At 54.8% G+C, this 15,256-nt stretch overlaps 2 protein-coding genes across 2 annotated transcripts; both read left to right on the top strand.

Annotated features, from left to right (window-relative positions):
- Positions 1 to 2,855: 2,855 nt before the first annotated feature.
- LOC148217448 (olfactory receptor 14J1-like) lies at positions 2,856 to 8,764 on the top strand. The gene is made up of 2 exons (XM_088158635.1): positions 2,856 to 2,859; positions 8,157 to 8,764. Exons 1-2 carry the CDS (start codon positions 2,856 to 2,858, stop codon positions 8,762 to 8,764), a joined length of 612 nt encoding a protein of 203 aa, XP_088014761.1.
- Positions 8,765 to 12,124: 3,360 nt separating this feature from the next.
- LOC148217447 (serine/threonine-protein kinase pim-1-like) lies at positions 12,125 to 14,973 on the top strand. The gene is made up of 6 exons (XM_088158634.1): positions 12,125 to 12,582; positions 12,867 to 13,329; positions 13,421 to 13,471; positions 13,811 to 14,177; positions 14,570 to 14,746; positions 14,870 to 14,973. Exons 1-6 carry the CDS (start codon positions 12,125 to 12,127, stop codon positions 14,971 to 14,973), a joined length of 1,620 nt encoding a protein of 539 aa, XP_088014760.1.
- The last annotated feature ends 283 nt before the right edge of the window (positions 14,974 to 15,256 follow it).

Below are 15,256 nucleotides of genomic sequence, written 5' to 3'. Positions count from 1 at the left end.
GGAATGTCCTCAGTGTGTCTCTGTGTACCCCCAACATCCACCCTCACAGCTGGCCCAGGGCAGCTCTGCAGTGGTTTTGGTGGAACCTTGGGCTGGCACACACCTGAGGAGTGTGTCTGTTTGCAGTGGGGAACATTAGGAGTTTTAGATTGCTTTAAAAAAACCCCAAAAATACAAAACTCCTCTTTGCCAGACCTTCTGAGGAGAGACCCTGGATCAACATCAATCACAGAATGCTGCAATCACCTCTGCTCTAAAGAGAACAGTAATAAAATACACCCTTGAAAATAGGAATGGATATTTTTAAGAAGCTCTTTCAAATATTTCTCCATATCTGGTGTTGAAAACCTTCCTAATGAACTGCACTGGACCAGAGGGAAATCATTGCAGAACCATTGTTTGTCAGGACTTGCTTGATCCCAGTGAGCCCCGTGGTGCATTTGGTGCTGCCAAGGAGCTCCAAATAATATTTTGGAAATATTGGCTCTCTCTGCAGTGCTGCCCTTGCCAGGAGCCCAGCCCAGCTCAGCAGCACAGACACAGCACAAGGACTTTAATGACCCTCTCGGGGTTGGGGCTGAGTCCCTGAACATCAGTCCCTGAGAGGGAGCTGAAGAAACCTCTCAAGAATTCAAAGTTAGATCCAAACTCCAAAGTTTCTCTTCCTTTTAGTGAGTCCCGCTGATAAATATGAAGGAGAAAGTCTCCCAAGGGTTGAATTAGAGCAGAAAATTGATGACAATGATATCAGGTAGGCAAAAATAGGGTAAAGGAGGAAAAGAAACGTCTCAAGAATTCAAAGTCAGATTCAGAGTCCAATGTTTCCTGAAGTTCTAAAGGGTCCCCCTGAGGGACATGACTGAGAAGGTGTCCCCAGGTGCGGGTTTACTGTATTTACATTATATTTCTAAAAGGTGGGTTTATTTTTTTTATGACATGTTTTTAAAGTGTGGGCTTATTATTTTTATGTTACAATTTTTGGTGGGGATTTTTTCTTTTCTGAATGAAACAGAGAGACAGGACTTCTGAGTTGCTTTAGAATGTGTGATTTATTTGTTTTATTTTCTATCCAGGTAGAAAGGGTAAGTTTGTCTTACAGATGTTCACAGCATGGCTTAGAAGTCTGAAGACTTATGGCTACAAGGTCTGTTCAGGATTTATTAACCAATAAAACACTGTTAACAGAGATATTTAGGTTTCTAATTCAATACTAAGATATTTCGCCTTACTGACCCATAATACAGAGTGAACTTTCTTAGCCAATTATATCCTGACAGACAAACTTACATTGCTGCACTCTAAAATTCTTGTTCCCTTTGTAAGTACCTTGATTTCTTCTAGATCTTAAATTCCAAAGCTAAAGCTATCTCTACCTAACTGTGTTTAATTCTAAGCTTTGCCTTACAGACCCTTGCATTCTGAATTCTAACACAGCCATGAATTGAGTTTGCTCTGGGTGTTGCCTGCAGCCTCCATCAGCTCCAGCTGGGCTTTGCCTTTCCTGAACACATGAACACACGCTCAGGGCAGATTTCTGAATTCCTCCTCTGTAGCTTGTCCTCACTTCCACCTCCTGGTCGTTGTGCTGTGGCTCATGCCTGTCATTTGTCCCTGAGGCAGCACAGCCCCCCTGGCCAGCACAGGCCCCACATCCCCTCATCAGACACGGCACAGCACAGGGAGTGTTTTGGGTGGGCAAATGTTCCCCACCAGAGTGTCCACTCCACACCTCAGTGTCCAGTCCCAGCACCCACATCCTGTGCCAGGGATCACAGAGAGCCCTGCTCTGGGCTCTGCCAAGGGCTGGGTGAGGAGGGAGCACGGGCAGGGCTGATGCTGCCCCTAGAGCAGTGCTGAAATGGGCAGGAGGAAGGAGATAAGCACAGAACAAATAGACCAAGACACTGGGGTGAGAGCCCAGGTCTGGAAGTGGCTGATGGAAGAGGCTGGAGGGATGCTCAAAGCCCTGGGGCACCTTCTCACACTGGCCATGCCACCAAGGCCACAGACCAAGCTCCTCAGTGCTGCACCTGCCTGTCTGAGATTCCTGCCAGGGGACTGGCACAGCAGCACACACCTGCTGGAACGTCCTGGCCCTGCAGAGTCACACAGCTCAGCTGACACGAGTGGGTTTTATCTCCTGAGCTCTCGCCTTAATTCCATGGGGCTTCAGACTTCCACAATGCTCTCCTTGCTTCTGAAGTGTCACAATGGTCCCTTGCTGCCATGAGGCCCTGCATGGTCACAATGGCCCTTTGGTTCCCCACAGTGTCACAATGGTCTCCATGATTCCGTGGGGCCTTGCAATGCCACAATGGTCTCCATGGATCCACGGTGCCCTGCAGGATCACAAGGGCCCTTGGGCTGCACCAGGCCCTGGAATGCAACAATGGCCTCTTGGTTCCACAAAGCCCTGCTGCTTCACACTGGGCCCTTGGCACCATGCGGCCCAGCAGGGCCACAGTGATGTCCTTGGTTCCATGAGATCCCACAGTGTCAAAATGGTCCCTTGCTTCCATACAGCCCAGCAGTGCCACAATAATGTCCGTGGTTCCACTGGGTCACCACAGTGTCACAATAATCTCTTGGATCCCTGCTGTCCCCACAGTGTCACAATGGCCCTTTCATTTCAGAACGCCCCACAGTGTCACAATGGTCTCCATGGTTCTCCATGGGGCCCCACAGTTTCACCATGGTCTCCACAGGAAGGAATCCATGAATCCCCAGTGTTTCATGGCCTCATGAACTGCAGCCACCAGAGGCAAAGGCCAGACAGATATGACTGTCCTGGCAGTTTCAGTCTGGGAGAAACCCTTGCAGATAGGAATTCTGGAGGAAAAGCACCAATTTTCGCCATGGGTACCTGTACAGGAGGGATGGTTCTTTTCCATAGGAAGGAAAGCATGGAGCCCCAGTGTTTGAAGACCGGTGAGACCCAGCCCTAAGGAAGCCAAGGGCAGCCAGAATGTTGGAAATGGCAACTTTTGTTTGGGAGCAATCACAGATATTGAGACTTTTGGAGGGGGAAATCTCATTTTGGCAAGGGGTGCCTGGATGAGAAGGACAGTTCTTTTCCATGTGAAGGAAAGGCCAGGGTTTCAGGGGCACATTAGAAGAGACCCTCAAGATGCCAAGGGCAGTTGGACCAGTCAGGCCAAGCCAAGCAGACCTGCTACCTGTTCCCTTGGATCCATGTGGCCCTGCAGTGTCACCATGGTTGTGTCATATTGGATCCTTGGTTCCATGAGGCCCAGCTGTGTCACACTGGCCTCTTGTTTCACTGGGGCTGCACAATGTCACAATGGTCCCTTGTTTCCATGATCCCTTGCAGTGTCACAAGGGTCTCCTTGGGGTCACAGTATCCCAATGGACCCTTGGTTCCGTGGGGACTCACAATGTCAGAAGGGTCTCCTTGGTTCCAAGAGGCCACAAAGTGTCACAGTGGCCCCTTGGTTCAATGAGGCCTGTGATGCCTTAAGATTTTAGCCTTTCTATTTTTCAAATCTTATACTCAATAGTGCATAACTCTAAACTCCATGCAAAATGTTAGTTAACTGTCTTCACATTTTGGTCAGACAAAACAATTCCTCTAGGCCTGAAACTTAAGGACACCCTACAGTCTCAGGCTCTGAAAAATATCAACAAAAGTGAGTTCAGGGCTGAGAAAACTGAGGGAATATGGCTTCATTGCCTGAAGCTGTAATTGGAGGATTAACCTCTGATACCAAATGAACCAAACTTAAATCTGTCTGAAAAATTCATCACCACTATCCATCTTGGGTGTAGCCTCTGGGCGGCTTTTGACTGCCCAAGGTGAATCTATTGAAGGCCTTTAATAAATACTCACTTTATTCTCTTAACCTTGTCTAGCCTCTGTTCTAGGTAGCCACTCCAAGGCATCCCCTGTAGTGTCACAATAGTCTCCATGATTCCATAGGGCCCTGCAGTGTCACAACAGACCATTGATTCTGTGAGACCCCACAGTGTCACTAGGGTCTCCTTGTTTCCAAAATGCCCCAAAATGCCACAATAGCCCTTTGCTTTCAGAAAGCCTCAAACGTTTGTAAAAATGGTCTCCCTTGTACCATGATGCCCTGGACTGCAACAAAAATCTCCTTGGTCCCACAGTGTCAGAATGGTCCCTTCTTCCCATGGAGCCCCACACTGTCACTGTGGTCCCCGTGATTCCATGAGGCCTTGCTGTGCTACAATGGCCCCAATGGCTACAATGGTCTCCAGTGGGACTCTCTACAACTCCCTGAACAGAGGTTGGAGTCAGGTGGGGGTCAGTCTCTTCTCCCAGGCAACCACTGACATAGTGAGAGGACACAGTCTGAAGATGAGCCAGGGGGAGTTTAGGTTTGACATCAGGAGAAAAATTCTTCACTCAGAGAGTGATTTGGCACTGGAATCTTCTGCCCAGGGAGGTGCTGGAGTCTCTGTCTCTGGTGGCATTTAAAAACAGACTGCACATGGCACACTGAGCCATGGTTTAGTTGATGAAGTGATGTTAGGTCCTAGGTTGGACGTGATGATTTCAAATGTCTTTCCCAACTTCATTGCCTCTGTGATTCGTTTTCATAATAGTCTCCATTGTTCCATGAGGCCCTGCAATGTCACAACGGACCTTTGGTTCCATGAGTCCCCACAGTGTAACAATGGATCTTTGGTTCCATGAGGTTCCTCAGTGTCACAATGGTCTCCTTGGATCCACAGTGTCACAATGGCCCCTTGGTCACAATGAACTTCTGGTTCCATGAGCTTTCATACTCTCAGCAATAATTCTGCAGTGTCACCATGGACCCTTTGTTCCATGAGGTTCTGTGCTATAACATGGTCACCTTGGTTCTGTGAGGTCCTGCAGTGTCACATTGGACTCCTTGTCTCTGTGAGGCCCCACAGTGTCACAATGCACCCATGGTTGCAGGAGGTTCCACAGTTTCACCATGGCCTCCTTGGATCTGCAGTGTCACAATGGCCCCTTGGTTCCATGAGGCCTTTCTCTGTCACAATGGACTTTTGGTTCCAGGAGGTTTCTCAGTGTCACAATGGTCTGCCTGGATCTGCTGTTTCACAGTGGACCATAAGTTCCATGTGGTCCCATTCTGTCAAAATGGATTTTGGTTCCATGAGCTCCCACAGTGTCAAAAGGCCCCTTTGTTCCTTGAGGTTCCATAGTGGAATATTTCACTCCTTGGTTCTGTGAGGCCCAGCTGTCACCAAATCTCCAAAATATCAGAATAAGACTCCTTAACACTAATTTGATGTTAAAAAGGACATCATTTTTTTCAGGCCTGAGGTCCAATGTGGGTAATTCCTAACATTACATGGACACATTATTCTATAAGTGTGTGGCGTATATTCAGTCATTACACATGTATTACAATTTACCCATTCCTATATAACCCACCCCAAGCACCCAATTCAATCCTTGTTTCTTCTGTCACTGCCCCCATGAGCCAGATGTCTTCTTCTTCTCTTCTGGCAGTCCCTGCAGGGAAAGCAGCCCCTGCATGCCTTGTTCCTCTGGTGAAAGTTCACAGGGACAGTAAAACTTGAATTACCCCTTTTGGCATGAAGGCCAAGGCTTTGTGTGCCCAGGCAGAGGCAGGCAGGAGGCAGAGCTGTCAGCAAAGGAAGGGGCCAGCGAGGTGGGGCAGCCGGGGGATGACGACAGCCTGCAGGGACAGAGGCGCAGGGCATGGACACCGTAGGACAGCCTGGGCTGCAGAGGGCACAGGGATGGGCAGCAGCTGAAAGGCCCTGACACAGCCAACTCCTGCAGCACTTGGGCCATGCAGGCTGGCCCTGGGCCTGAGGCCAGCAGGGGACAAGTGAGCCTTGCTGTGCTGGGGCCTCATTGCCTCCTTGTCCCTGCTCAGCAGCCTGGCAGGGGCCGCCCCATGGTGCTGCCCTTGGCATTGCACATGGCCAGAGCCCAGTGGGCCGGGAAGAGCCCTGAGCAATGAGGGAGGGACAGGATCTGCCTTGCCAGGGGCTGGGGCTCAGTCCTTGGCCCTTTGCATTCCTGAAACACATCCAGGTGTTTCAGGAATCAGCATCAGAGACACCTTTCCCTTGTTTGTCCCCACCTGTCATCACTGCCTCCACTGTTCTGCTCTAACTGGAACCTGGACACACTTTCAGAGTTGTGTCCCTCAATGGGATCCATTAAAACTTCAAGGAACTTGGGAGTTTCAATATAACTTTGAGTTCTTGAGAAGTTTCTTCATCTCCCTCTCAGGGACTGATGTTCAGGGACTCAGCACCAAAGCCCTGAGAGGGTCATTAAAGTCCTTGTGCTGTGTTTGTGCTGAGCTGGGCTGGGCTCCTGGCAGAGAGGAAGCTCCTGGCAACCAAGAAGAGCTTCATAAAGACATTTCTGCTGAGGAGCAGCTCCTCTCCCAGCCCAGCAGGGCTGAGGGCACTGCCTGCAGGCACTGAGGGGACAGGAGCCAGGCACAGACAGGCTCAAGGCAATCAGGACTGGGAAGACATTGAGCTGAGACTGCACTTGGGGAAACATCTTCACAGCCCTGGACATGGTGAGTGTGTGGGTGCAGGGCAATGTCCCCTGTGCTCCTGGAGGGATCTCCTGGAGCCAGCACAGCCCACAGCCTGGAGAATGTGTCAGGAGGACTCTCCCAGTTTCTCTGAGACAGAGGAGGAGGAGGAGGAGGAGGAGGAGGAGGAAGATGAGGATGTGCTGCAGAGCGGGGCTGCCCTGGGCACTGTTAGAGGGACAGGGCAGGACGGCTCCTGCTGCCAGGGACGGCTGCAGGGGCTGAAGCTGGGGCTGCAGCCAGGGCTGCCCAGGGCTGTCCTGCAGAGCAGCTCCTGCAGCCCTCAGGGCTCTTGGCCAGCCCAGGCCATGTGCCACCTGCCAGGGACAGCTCTCAGCCTGCCTGGCAGCTCCCCATGGACTGTGGGGAGAAGTTGGAGGTGCAAGGAGCCACCCCCATCAGGGCAGATTCCTCCTGCTGTGGAGATGGTGCTGCATGGCCAGGGCTGCTCTCAGCTTTCTCCTCAAGGCAAGGCAAAGGGGCTGTCAGCTGTGTCTGTGTCACTGACACTCCTGCACTGTCCCACTGGCCATCAGCACATCTGCCTCCCATCTCCCTCACAAAGTGCCTCCTCACCCTCCTGTGCCTACAGACAGCAGCAGCAGCACCTTGGCTTGCAGCATCTCAGTTTGTGTGAGCTGCCCTTAAGGCCCTGCTGGCAGGGAGATGGCCCTGGGCAGTGCCCTGTGCTGGCAGGGGTGTGCAGGGCAGAGCTGAGCCCCCAGGGCTGGGCTGGGATCTGGGAGCATTGGCAGGGACAAGGCTTGGATAGAGAGAAAGAGCTTCCAGTAGGCACAACTGCAGGCAGCAGAGAGCCAGACCAGCCCAGGATATCTCTCAATGTCCGGCTGAACAGGGAAAGAGAGAATAGTTTACAGAAATTAATGATGAAATTATAGCTTTCAATGAGTCAACTTGTTGTTTGAGCACATTTAAACTGCAATCACCTTGAAATCGAGACAGATATAATGAGCAAATGGCACCTATTTGTGACCAGCAGATCTTTATCCCCTGTGCCACAGGGAGCCCTGCTTTCCCACTAGGCTTCCCAGTATTCAGGCTGAGAGCAATGCTGAAAGAGGATTTCCCCCCCTTCATAGAAAGCAACACTTCAGGCTTAAAGATAAAAGATTTGAGTGAAATTTCCAGAAAGAAAGAGAGGAAATTTGGAGTAAATTTGAAATAAAATAGCAGCACTTGACACAAGGAAATCTATCCTGGATTGTTAATGTTTTCTTTCAACAGTCCACCATGCCCAGAGTGCAGAAATGTCCAACAGCAGCTCCATCAGCCACTTCCTCCTGCTGCCATTGGCAGACACGCGGCAGCTGCAGCTCCTGCACTTCTGCCTCTTCCTGGCCATCTCCCTGGCTGCCCTCCTGGCCAACGGCCTCATCATCAGCGCCGTAGCCTGCGGCCACCACCTGCACACCCCCATGTTCTTCTTCCTGCTCAACCTGGCCCTCACTGACCTGGGCTCCATCTGCACCACTGTCCCCAAAGCCATGCACAATTCCCTCTGGGACACCAGAATCATCACCTTTGCAGGATGTGCTACACAGCTCTTTTTCTTTACCCTTTTCTTTTCCACAGAGTTTTCTCTCCTGACCATCATGTGCTACGACCGCTACGTGTCCATCTGCAAACCCCTGCACTACGGGACCCTCCTGGGCAGCAGAGCTTGTGCCCACATGGCAGCAGCTGCCTGGGCCAGTGGCTTTCTCACTGCTCTGCTGCACACGGCCAATACATTTTCCCTGCCCCTGTGCCATGGCAATGCCCTGGGCCAGTTCTTCTGTGAAATCCCACACATCCTCAAGCTCTCCTGCTCCAAATCCTATCTCAGGGAACTTGGGCTTCTTGTGCTAACTGCTTTTCTATATTTTGGCTGTTCTGTGTTCATTGTTTTCTCCTATGTGCACATCTTCACGGCTGTGCTGAGGATCCCCTCTGAGCAGGGACAGCACAAAGCCTTTTTCACCTGCCTCCCTCACCTGGCTGTGGTCTCCTTGTTCCTCAGCACTGGCACATTTACCTACCTGAAGCCCCCCTCCATCTCCTCCCCATCCCTGGATCTGGCAGTGTCAGTTCTATACTCAGTGGTGCCTCCAGCCCTGAACCCTCTCATCTACAGCCTGAGGAACCAGGAGCTCAAGGATGGCCTGAGGAAAATTATCATGAATGCTGCTCAGAAACAATAAACTGTTCATCTTCTGCATAGCTCTTGTTGTGTTAGATTCATGCTTACTTTGTGTCCTGTATTTTTTGCTGCTCACACATTTGTTTCACTGTTGATAATTTGTTTGCACAGAAGTCTTTGACTGTACAATTTTTAATTCAGTGTTTGCCCTTCCAGCAAACCCAGAGACTGTATAAGCCAGGAGCTATACTACCCATGTGCTTACACCAAATAAAGAGCTCTGTATTGCCATGCTCCCCTGACATCTTTCCTCTCTGACTTCTCTAGAGCTGCAGGGTCGGTACCTCTGGGCAGAGCTGGGGTGAAAAGAAAACCCCAGTGCTCCTCACTGCCTGGCAGCCCCAGGGCTTCTGCTCCATAACCTCCCCATCCTTCTCTTCCACACTCCCCTTCAGAGCCCCTGGGCTGGTTTAAGGCCTCAGGGCTCTCTCACCTCAGCCCCAGTCCTGCTGTGTGACTGTCCAGGGACTGCAGGCAGGGACAGGCCGTGGGCACTGCAGGGACAGAGCTGGGCTCTGCAACAGCATTTCCATCATGCAAGGGCATCTCCCCAGTGCAGGGCCTGAAAGCTTCAATCGCCTTCCCAGTTTGCTCTCATGGATGTTCCCAACACAGCAGCCTGGAGAGGAGAGCAGCAGTGACCAGCACAAGTGTGGCAGTGTTCAGGGTGGGGCTGTCCCAGCAGTGCCCTGGTAAAGCCAGCGCCGCTCCCAGCAGTGGCCTCTCACCCCAGGGCACAGAGGTTGTTCTTCCCTCTCTGGAGGGACATCAAGTGACCGGGTCAGGAGTCTGTGTTTGCAGTGCAGGGACATTCCACAGCCCTGAACATCCTGTGTATGTGTGAGGGGACATGAACCCAGTGAGCACAAAGACCTTCAGCTGTTCTGGAGTTCCCAGAGAGTAACATCCCCTGGGAACCCCTGGATGCAGGGCTGGGATGAGCTCCTGTGCCCAGAGCTCCCCGTGTCCATCCCTCCGGCCGTGGGGCACCTCGGGCAGGGCATGGTGACACCCGCAGGGCTGAGTTCCGTGCCAGGCTCTGGCAGTGGCAGCAGAGCCCAGGGAGCCCCTGCCCGTGCTGCAATGAACTCTCTGTGTGTGTGTGTGTGTGGGTGCCAGGGAAGGACTCGTGTCCCTGGACACCCCTGGGGCTGTGAGCAGGGTGTGAACTCGGGCTGTAGCCTCGGCTGCTCTCAGTAGCAGAGTGCAGCCCATGACACTTGGGACAGCCATGGTGCCACCCTGCTCTGCAGCACTGTGGCTCCTGCAGCCACCTCTGTGCATTGCCCTGCCCCAGCTGTGCTACTTGCCGGCGCGATGGCTGCCAGGCGTGGCCGCTGCCTGGTGTGCAGCAGGAAGCAGGTGAGAGCAACATGGCCCGTGGTGGCCCAAGCCACCTGACTCGTGGGTTCCTTGAGAGGGGGCTCTGAGTGCAAGGCTGATGGCTCCCTCTTGGCGATTTCCAGATGATGGAAGCCAAGCAGGTGAGGCAGAAGGCTGCCTTGCCTGAACAGACAACTTCTCTGGGAAAGAGCATGGAAAAGGAAGGAGTGTGCCCCGTGGAATCCAGGCCAGGAGAAGAATACACAGATGCCTCTTGTCACTGTAGGAAGAAATCTGGTGTGGTAAAAGCTCAAATGGAGATGCAGGTGGCTAGAAATAAAAACGGGGGGGGGGGGGGCACAATAACGAGTGTTTTATAACACATTAATGGGAAAAAACATTGTAGGAATGACATCGTCCCCTTCCAGGATGTAGATAGTCACTTCTCAAACAAGGACAGAGACACAGTACAGATGTTTCATGCCTTTTTTGCCTCTGTCTTCAACACTCATCCCACCCTTTGATGCCTTAAGTTTTAGCTTTTGTATTTTGCAAGTTCTGTACTGCCTTCGTGTGTAACTCTGAATTTCATATCAAGTTCTCTTCACAGTTTAGTCAGACAAAACAATCCTTTTCCAGCCTGAGAACCAAGGACACCACTGCAGCTTCAGGCCCAAGAGTGTAAACAACAGCGAACTGAAGAAAGCAATCTGGGAGGAAGGAACTTCATGACCTGAAGCTGTCATCGGACAATGAACCCCAAGAATGGAAATGGACCTAAACTTAGAAAAGTGTGAATACCTGTGGCCGCTCCTCCACCTTGCGTCCATCCTGGGTAGAGCCACGGCCGGGCTCTTACACTGCCCAAGGTGTAACCTTCAAAGGCCTTTTAATAAACACCACCTTGATTCCCTTAACACTGTCCAGCCTCTGTTCCCAGCAGCCTCTCCTAGGCATCGCCTTCCCAGTGGAAAACATTGCATCGTACCAAGGGACACTGCAAAGTCCTTGAAGATGGCAAGCCCTGCTCAGCAGAAAGCAAACCACCCGCTGTGTTTGATCCACAGCATTCCCTTGCAAACGCAACACGTGCCAGCTAATGAGAAGAAAGAAACTGTATGGCAGTCAAAACCAGAGCAGTGGGAGCACCATGAACGCTCCTTGGCAAATCCTGATTTATTTAGAGCAGAGGCACTGCAGATGTCAGTGAGCTGCTAACAAAAATCTCTTCCTGCCTTTGACAGCCGGTTCAGGAGAGCTCCCCAGAAACAGAGGAACTTCAACTCCTTTTGTCTCTGGAGGATCTGCTTGGGCACAGAGTGGTGGGTGTTTCCAGTTGGGAATGCTGCAGCATCCTGGGAGCAGTGGGCTGGACACTGCTGGCACCAGCACTCCTCCTCACATGCCACGGGCTCCAGGGAGCGATTCATCGCAACGGGCTGAGCTCCCGTTCTTACTTCCAGGCTTCTCACTTCCAGGCTTTCTCTGGCCACGTGCATCTTCAGCCATGAGCCGCTCTGTGGATCCCTGCAGCGGGTGGGGCTGTGATGGCACAAAGGGGCTGAGCGCTGGCGTGAGGCAGGGCTGTGATGTGCTGGCCACAGCACTGTGACATCGCCACGCTGGCACTATATAAGACAGGCCAGCAGTCGCAGCTGCCAGTGCAGTCGTGATGGGACGTGCCAGAGCCATGGGTGATGGCAACGTGCCGATGACTGCGTTTCTCCTGCTGCTGGCCACTGCGGCTGTCTGCTGGGCCATTGGCCACTGGCAACCATGGTGGTGGCAGACAAGGAGACCAAAGAGGAGCAAGTGCCCCATGGTCCAGCCCAGAGGCTCAAGGAGGAACCCAGGAACCCCTGTGGCTCCTGGGTCATCCAGGCCTCGGGCGACCCCTCGCAAGCGCCCATGGGCTCCCGCGAGCCCCCTGGGCAGCCCCTGCAGCTGAGGCCCCTTTGTGGCCGTGGCCCATGAGCTGCAGGATCTGATGCTGTTGCTCTGGGATGGCGAAGGGACACATACACCACTCTACGGTGGGATGTGGCAGGCCCTGTGGAAGGAACTGGAGGAGCTGGTGAAGCGAGGCCACCTGCCCCGCTGTGGCTCGTCCAGCTCCTCAGAAAGCCTCCATCACCCCAAGAGGCTTCTCTCCATCCCTGGGAGAGCCTCAACCCTTGCAAGGATGGCACACCAGTGGACACATGCCATCCTTGCGGGGACCTCAGGCCATCAGAGAGCCTCCATCCTGCCAGGAGCCTCTGCAATCTCTGACAGCCTCCATCCCTTGCAGAGGCGCAGTGAGACCTCTCTGCCTGTGGACAGTGCAGAGCCCATGGACAGGTCTCCCAGCTCCCTGGGCGTCAAGAACACAGGCACAACCCTGACCATAGACGGGACCAGGGAAAGCCCAGAAGTCCCAGTGGGAGCCCAGCCCGAACCAGGGGAGGCTTCACAGGAGCAGCTGGCAGAGCAGCGAGCATCCCGAGGACAGCAGCTGTAGGCCCACAGCTGCCAGGATGCTGGGCCAGTTTTGCCAGCTGGCAATAGCCTGAGCCTGGAGGTGGAGACGACCCTCGAGACACCAAGGGGGTTCCTCCATCTCCAGGAAGCTGGCCCAAGACAGCCTTCGACCACCACAAAGGCCTCTCTAATAGCGGGTAAGATGTGCCTGGGAGCTGTCTGAGGCTGTCCCGGGGCTCTTGAGGGGCATGCCCAGGCCAGGCCAGGGCCCCTGAGAGCAGCCTAGTCCCTGGCTGCTTCCAGTGCCTCCCATGCCAAAGGCTTCAGAGGCTTCAAAAAGCCCTGTCTGCTTTGCAGCTGCTCCTGGAACCCCCCTCTGTGATGCCTTGGGCTGTAGCCCCGGCTGTCCTCAACATCACAGTGCAGCCCGTGACGCCAGGGACAACGACAGTGCTGCCCTGCCCCGCTGCACCGTGGCTCCTGCAGCCACCTCTGTGCCCTGCCCTGCCCCAGCTGTGCCACTCGCCACCCCAACGGCTGCCCCGCGGTGGCCGCAGCCCGGCGTGCAGCAGGAAGCAGGTGAGAACAGCGTGGCCCTCGCTGGCCCAGCCCGCCTGCCTGGCGGACATTTGGAGGGGGGGCCCTGGGCGTGAGGCTGATGGCTCGCTCTTGGCACCAGGGCAAAGGAAGCAGCTGCAGGAGCTGTACCAGCTGGCCCCGCAGCTGGGACGTGGCAGTTTTGGCACCGTTTTCTCGGGCATGCGCCTCTCGGATGGGAGCCCGGTGAGTGGCTGCGAAGGCCGGGCGTGAGAGGAGGGACAGGGTGGGGAGGGGCAGGGTTTGATCTCATCCCCCCTCTCTCGATGGTTTGCAGGTGGCCATAAAACGCGTGGCCCGGGAGAGCATCCTGCAGTGGGACGAGCTGGTGTGTGAGCGGGTCCAGAGGGACAGGGCAGGGCGGGGCGGGGTGGGGCCGGCAGGGATAAGCCCGGGACCCTGGCAGTGGCAGGTGGGGGATGGCAGGCTGAGCGGGGCGGGGTGGGCGTGGGCTCCGCGCACGAGTCTGGGCATTGCGGGCCTGGGGATGCCAGAGATCGGTGGTGGGGCCGGGCAAGGGGCACCTCCCAAGCATCCCCTGGGGCTTGGCAGGAAGCCCAAGCACCAGGGGGGCTGCCCGGGGTGGGCACTGGGGCATCCCAGCCAGGGGACAGCGCAGCTAGTGGGCAGCATCAGGCCTGCTGGAGGCATTGTCTCCTCCTCACAGCCCGACGGCACCCGTGTTCCCTTGGAGGTCGTGTTGATGGAGAAGGTGGGGTCTGGCAACCGCTCCATCATCCAGCTGCTTGACTGGTTTGAGCTGCCTGACAGCTTCCTGCTGGTGATGGAGCGTCCCGAGGCATCGCAGAATCTCCTGCAGTTCCTGCAGGAGCAGGGGTTCCTGAGCGAGGAGGTGGTGTGCTGGCTCTTCCACCAGGTGCTGGAGGCCGTGTGGCACTGCACCGCCTGCAGCGTCCTGCACCGTGACATCAAGCCAGGGAACCTCCTGGTGGACCCGGAGCGTTACGAGCTGAAGCTCATTGACTTTGGTTGTGGCACCTTCCTCCAGGAGAGGGCCTACACACAATTTGCCAGTGAACCCCCAGCCTGGGCCCTGCTGCCAGTGCCAGGCACTGCACGGCCCCATTCCCTCCCGGGCAGCGGGCTGCGGCCTTCAACCGGCTGCCCTGTGGCAAGGATGCCACGTGTCCCAGGAGCCAGCTGCTGGCCCTGCCCACAGAGCGGGGCTGCAAAAGCTGGGCCCCGGCCCTTTGGCCTGCCTGGCCCACAAGGGTGTGGGCTGCTCCGCTGGCCTTCTTCACCTTGCAGAATGGTTTCTTGGCTTTGGCCAGATGGTTGGGGGACGTGGGCTGGCCTGCAGGGGAAGTCAGGGCTGCCGGCGCAGCCGCTGCCTCAGCCAGGAGGCCGGCGCCAGGCTCTGGAAGGCAGCGGCCTGCGCCTGCACAGCGCCGCCTGTCTCCCCTAGGAACACGCGCGTACAGCCCACCCGAGTGGATCGGCCTTGGCTGCTACCAGGGCCGTTCAGCCACCGTCTGGTCCCTGGGTGTGCTGCTGTATGAAATGGTGTGCGGGACCCTCCCCTTCAGGAACAACCGCCACATCGTGTCGGGGCAGCTCTTCTTCGGGCTGCAGCTCTCCCGAGGTTGGTATCTGGCCTGACGAAGGCAGGCTTTGGCAGATGGCAGCGCGCAGCCCGGCGTGGCCCTGGCGCAGCTGGGCAGGAGCCTTCTGCAAGTGACCGTCACTTTCTGGCTTCTCTCCCCAGAGTGCGAACATCTGATCCGCTGGTGTTTGTCCAAGCACCCCGCGGACAGGCCAGAGCTGGAGCAGATCTTCTGGCACCCTTGGGTGTGGGGCGGGCGTTTTTGACGCCTTGCTGGAGCCCCTGCAGCACCCAGTTCCCACGTCCCACGCAGGACCCAAAAATTAAAACAAATATAAACCCATTGCGGAGTGTCAAGTCTGCTCCTTGTCAGCAGCTTCAGCTAAAGAAAGCTCTTGGGAAAAGGGCTAATCCCTCAGGTGCTCCCTTCAGCCTTCTTCAAGCTTTCCAGGCCTTTCCTTCAGCATGGTAACTTTGTGTCTTCCAGCACAGGCTGGAGCACAGCTAGGAGGGCCTTTAACAAGACAAGAAAGGCAACACTGAAGCAAC

The sequence above is a fragment of the Sturnus vulgaris genome, unplaced genomic scaffold (genome assembly GCF_052056855.1).
Source record: "Sturnus vulgaris isolate bStuVul1 unplaced genomic scaffold, bStuVul1.hap1 Scaffold_84, whole genome shotgun sequence".
Lineage (NCBI taxonomy): Eukaryota > Metazoa > Chordata > Aves > Passeriformes > Sturnidae > Sturnus > Sturnus vulgaris.
The sequence above is the reverse complement of the archived record's forward strand: the minus strand, read 5'-3'. Positions and strand labels throughout refer to the sequence as shown.

Coding starts and splice junctions, on each gene's coding strand:
- LOC148217447 (XM_088158634.1), top strand. CDS start 12,125: ATGTGGCAGGCCCTGTGGAAGGAACTGGAGGAGCTGGTGAAGCGAGGC. Junction 12,583..12,866: donor GCATCCCGAGGACAGCAGCT/GTAGGCCCACAG, acceptor CCCATGCCAAAG/GCTTCAGAGGCTTCAAAAAG. Junction 14,747..14,869: donor CGGGCTGCAGCTCTCCCGAG/GTTGGTATCTGG, acceptor TTCTCTCCCCAG/AGTGCGAACATCTGATCCGC.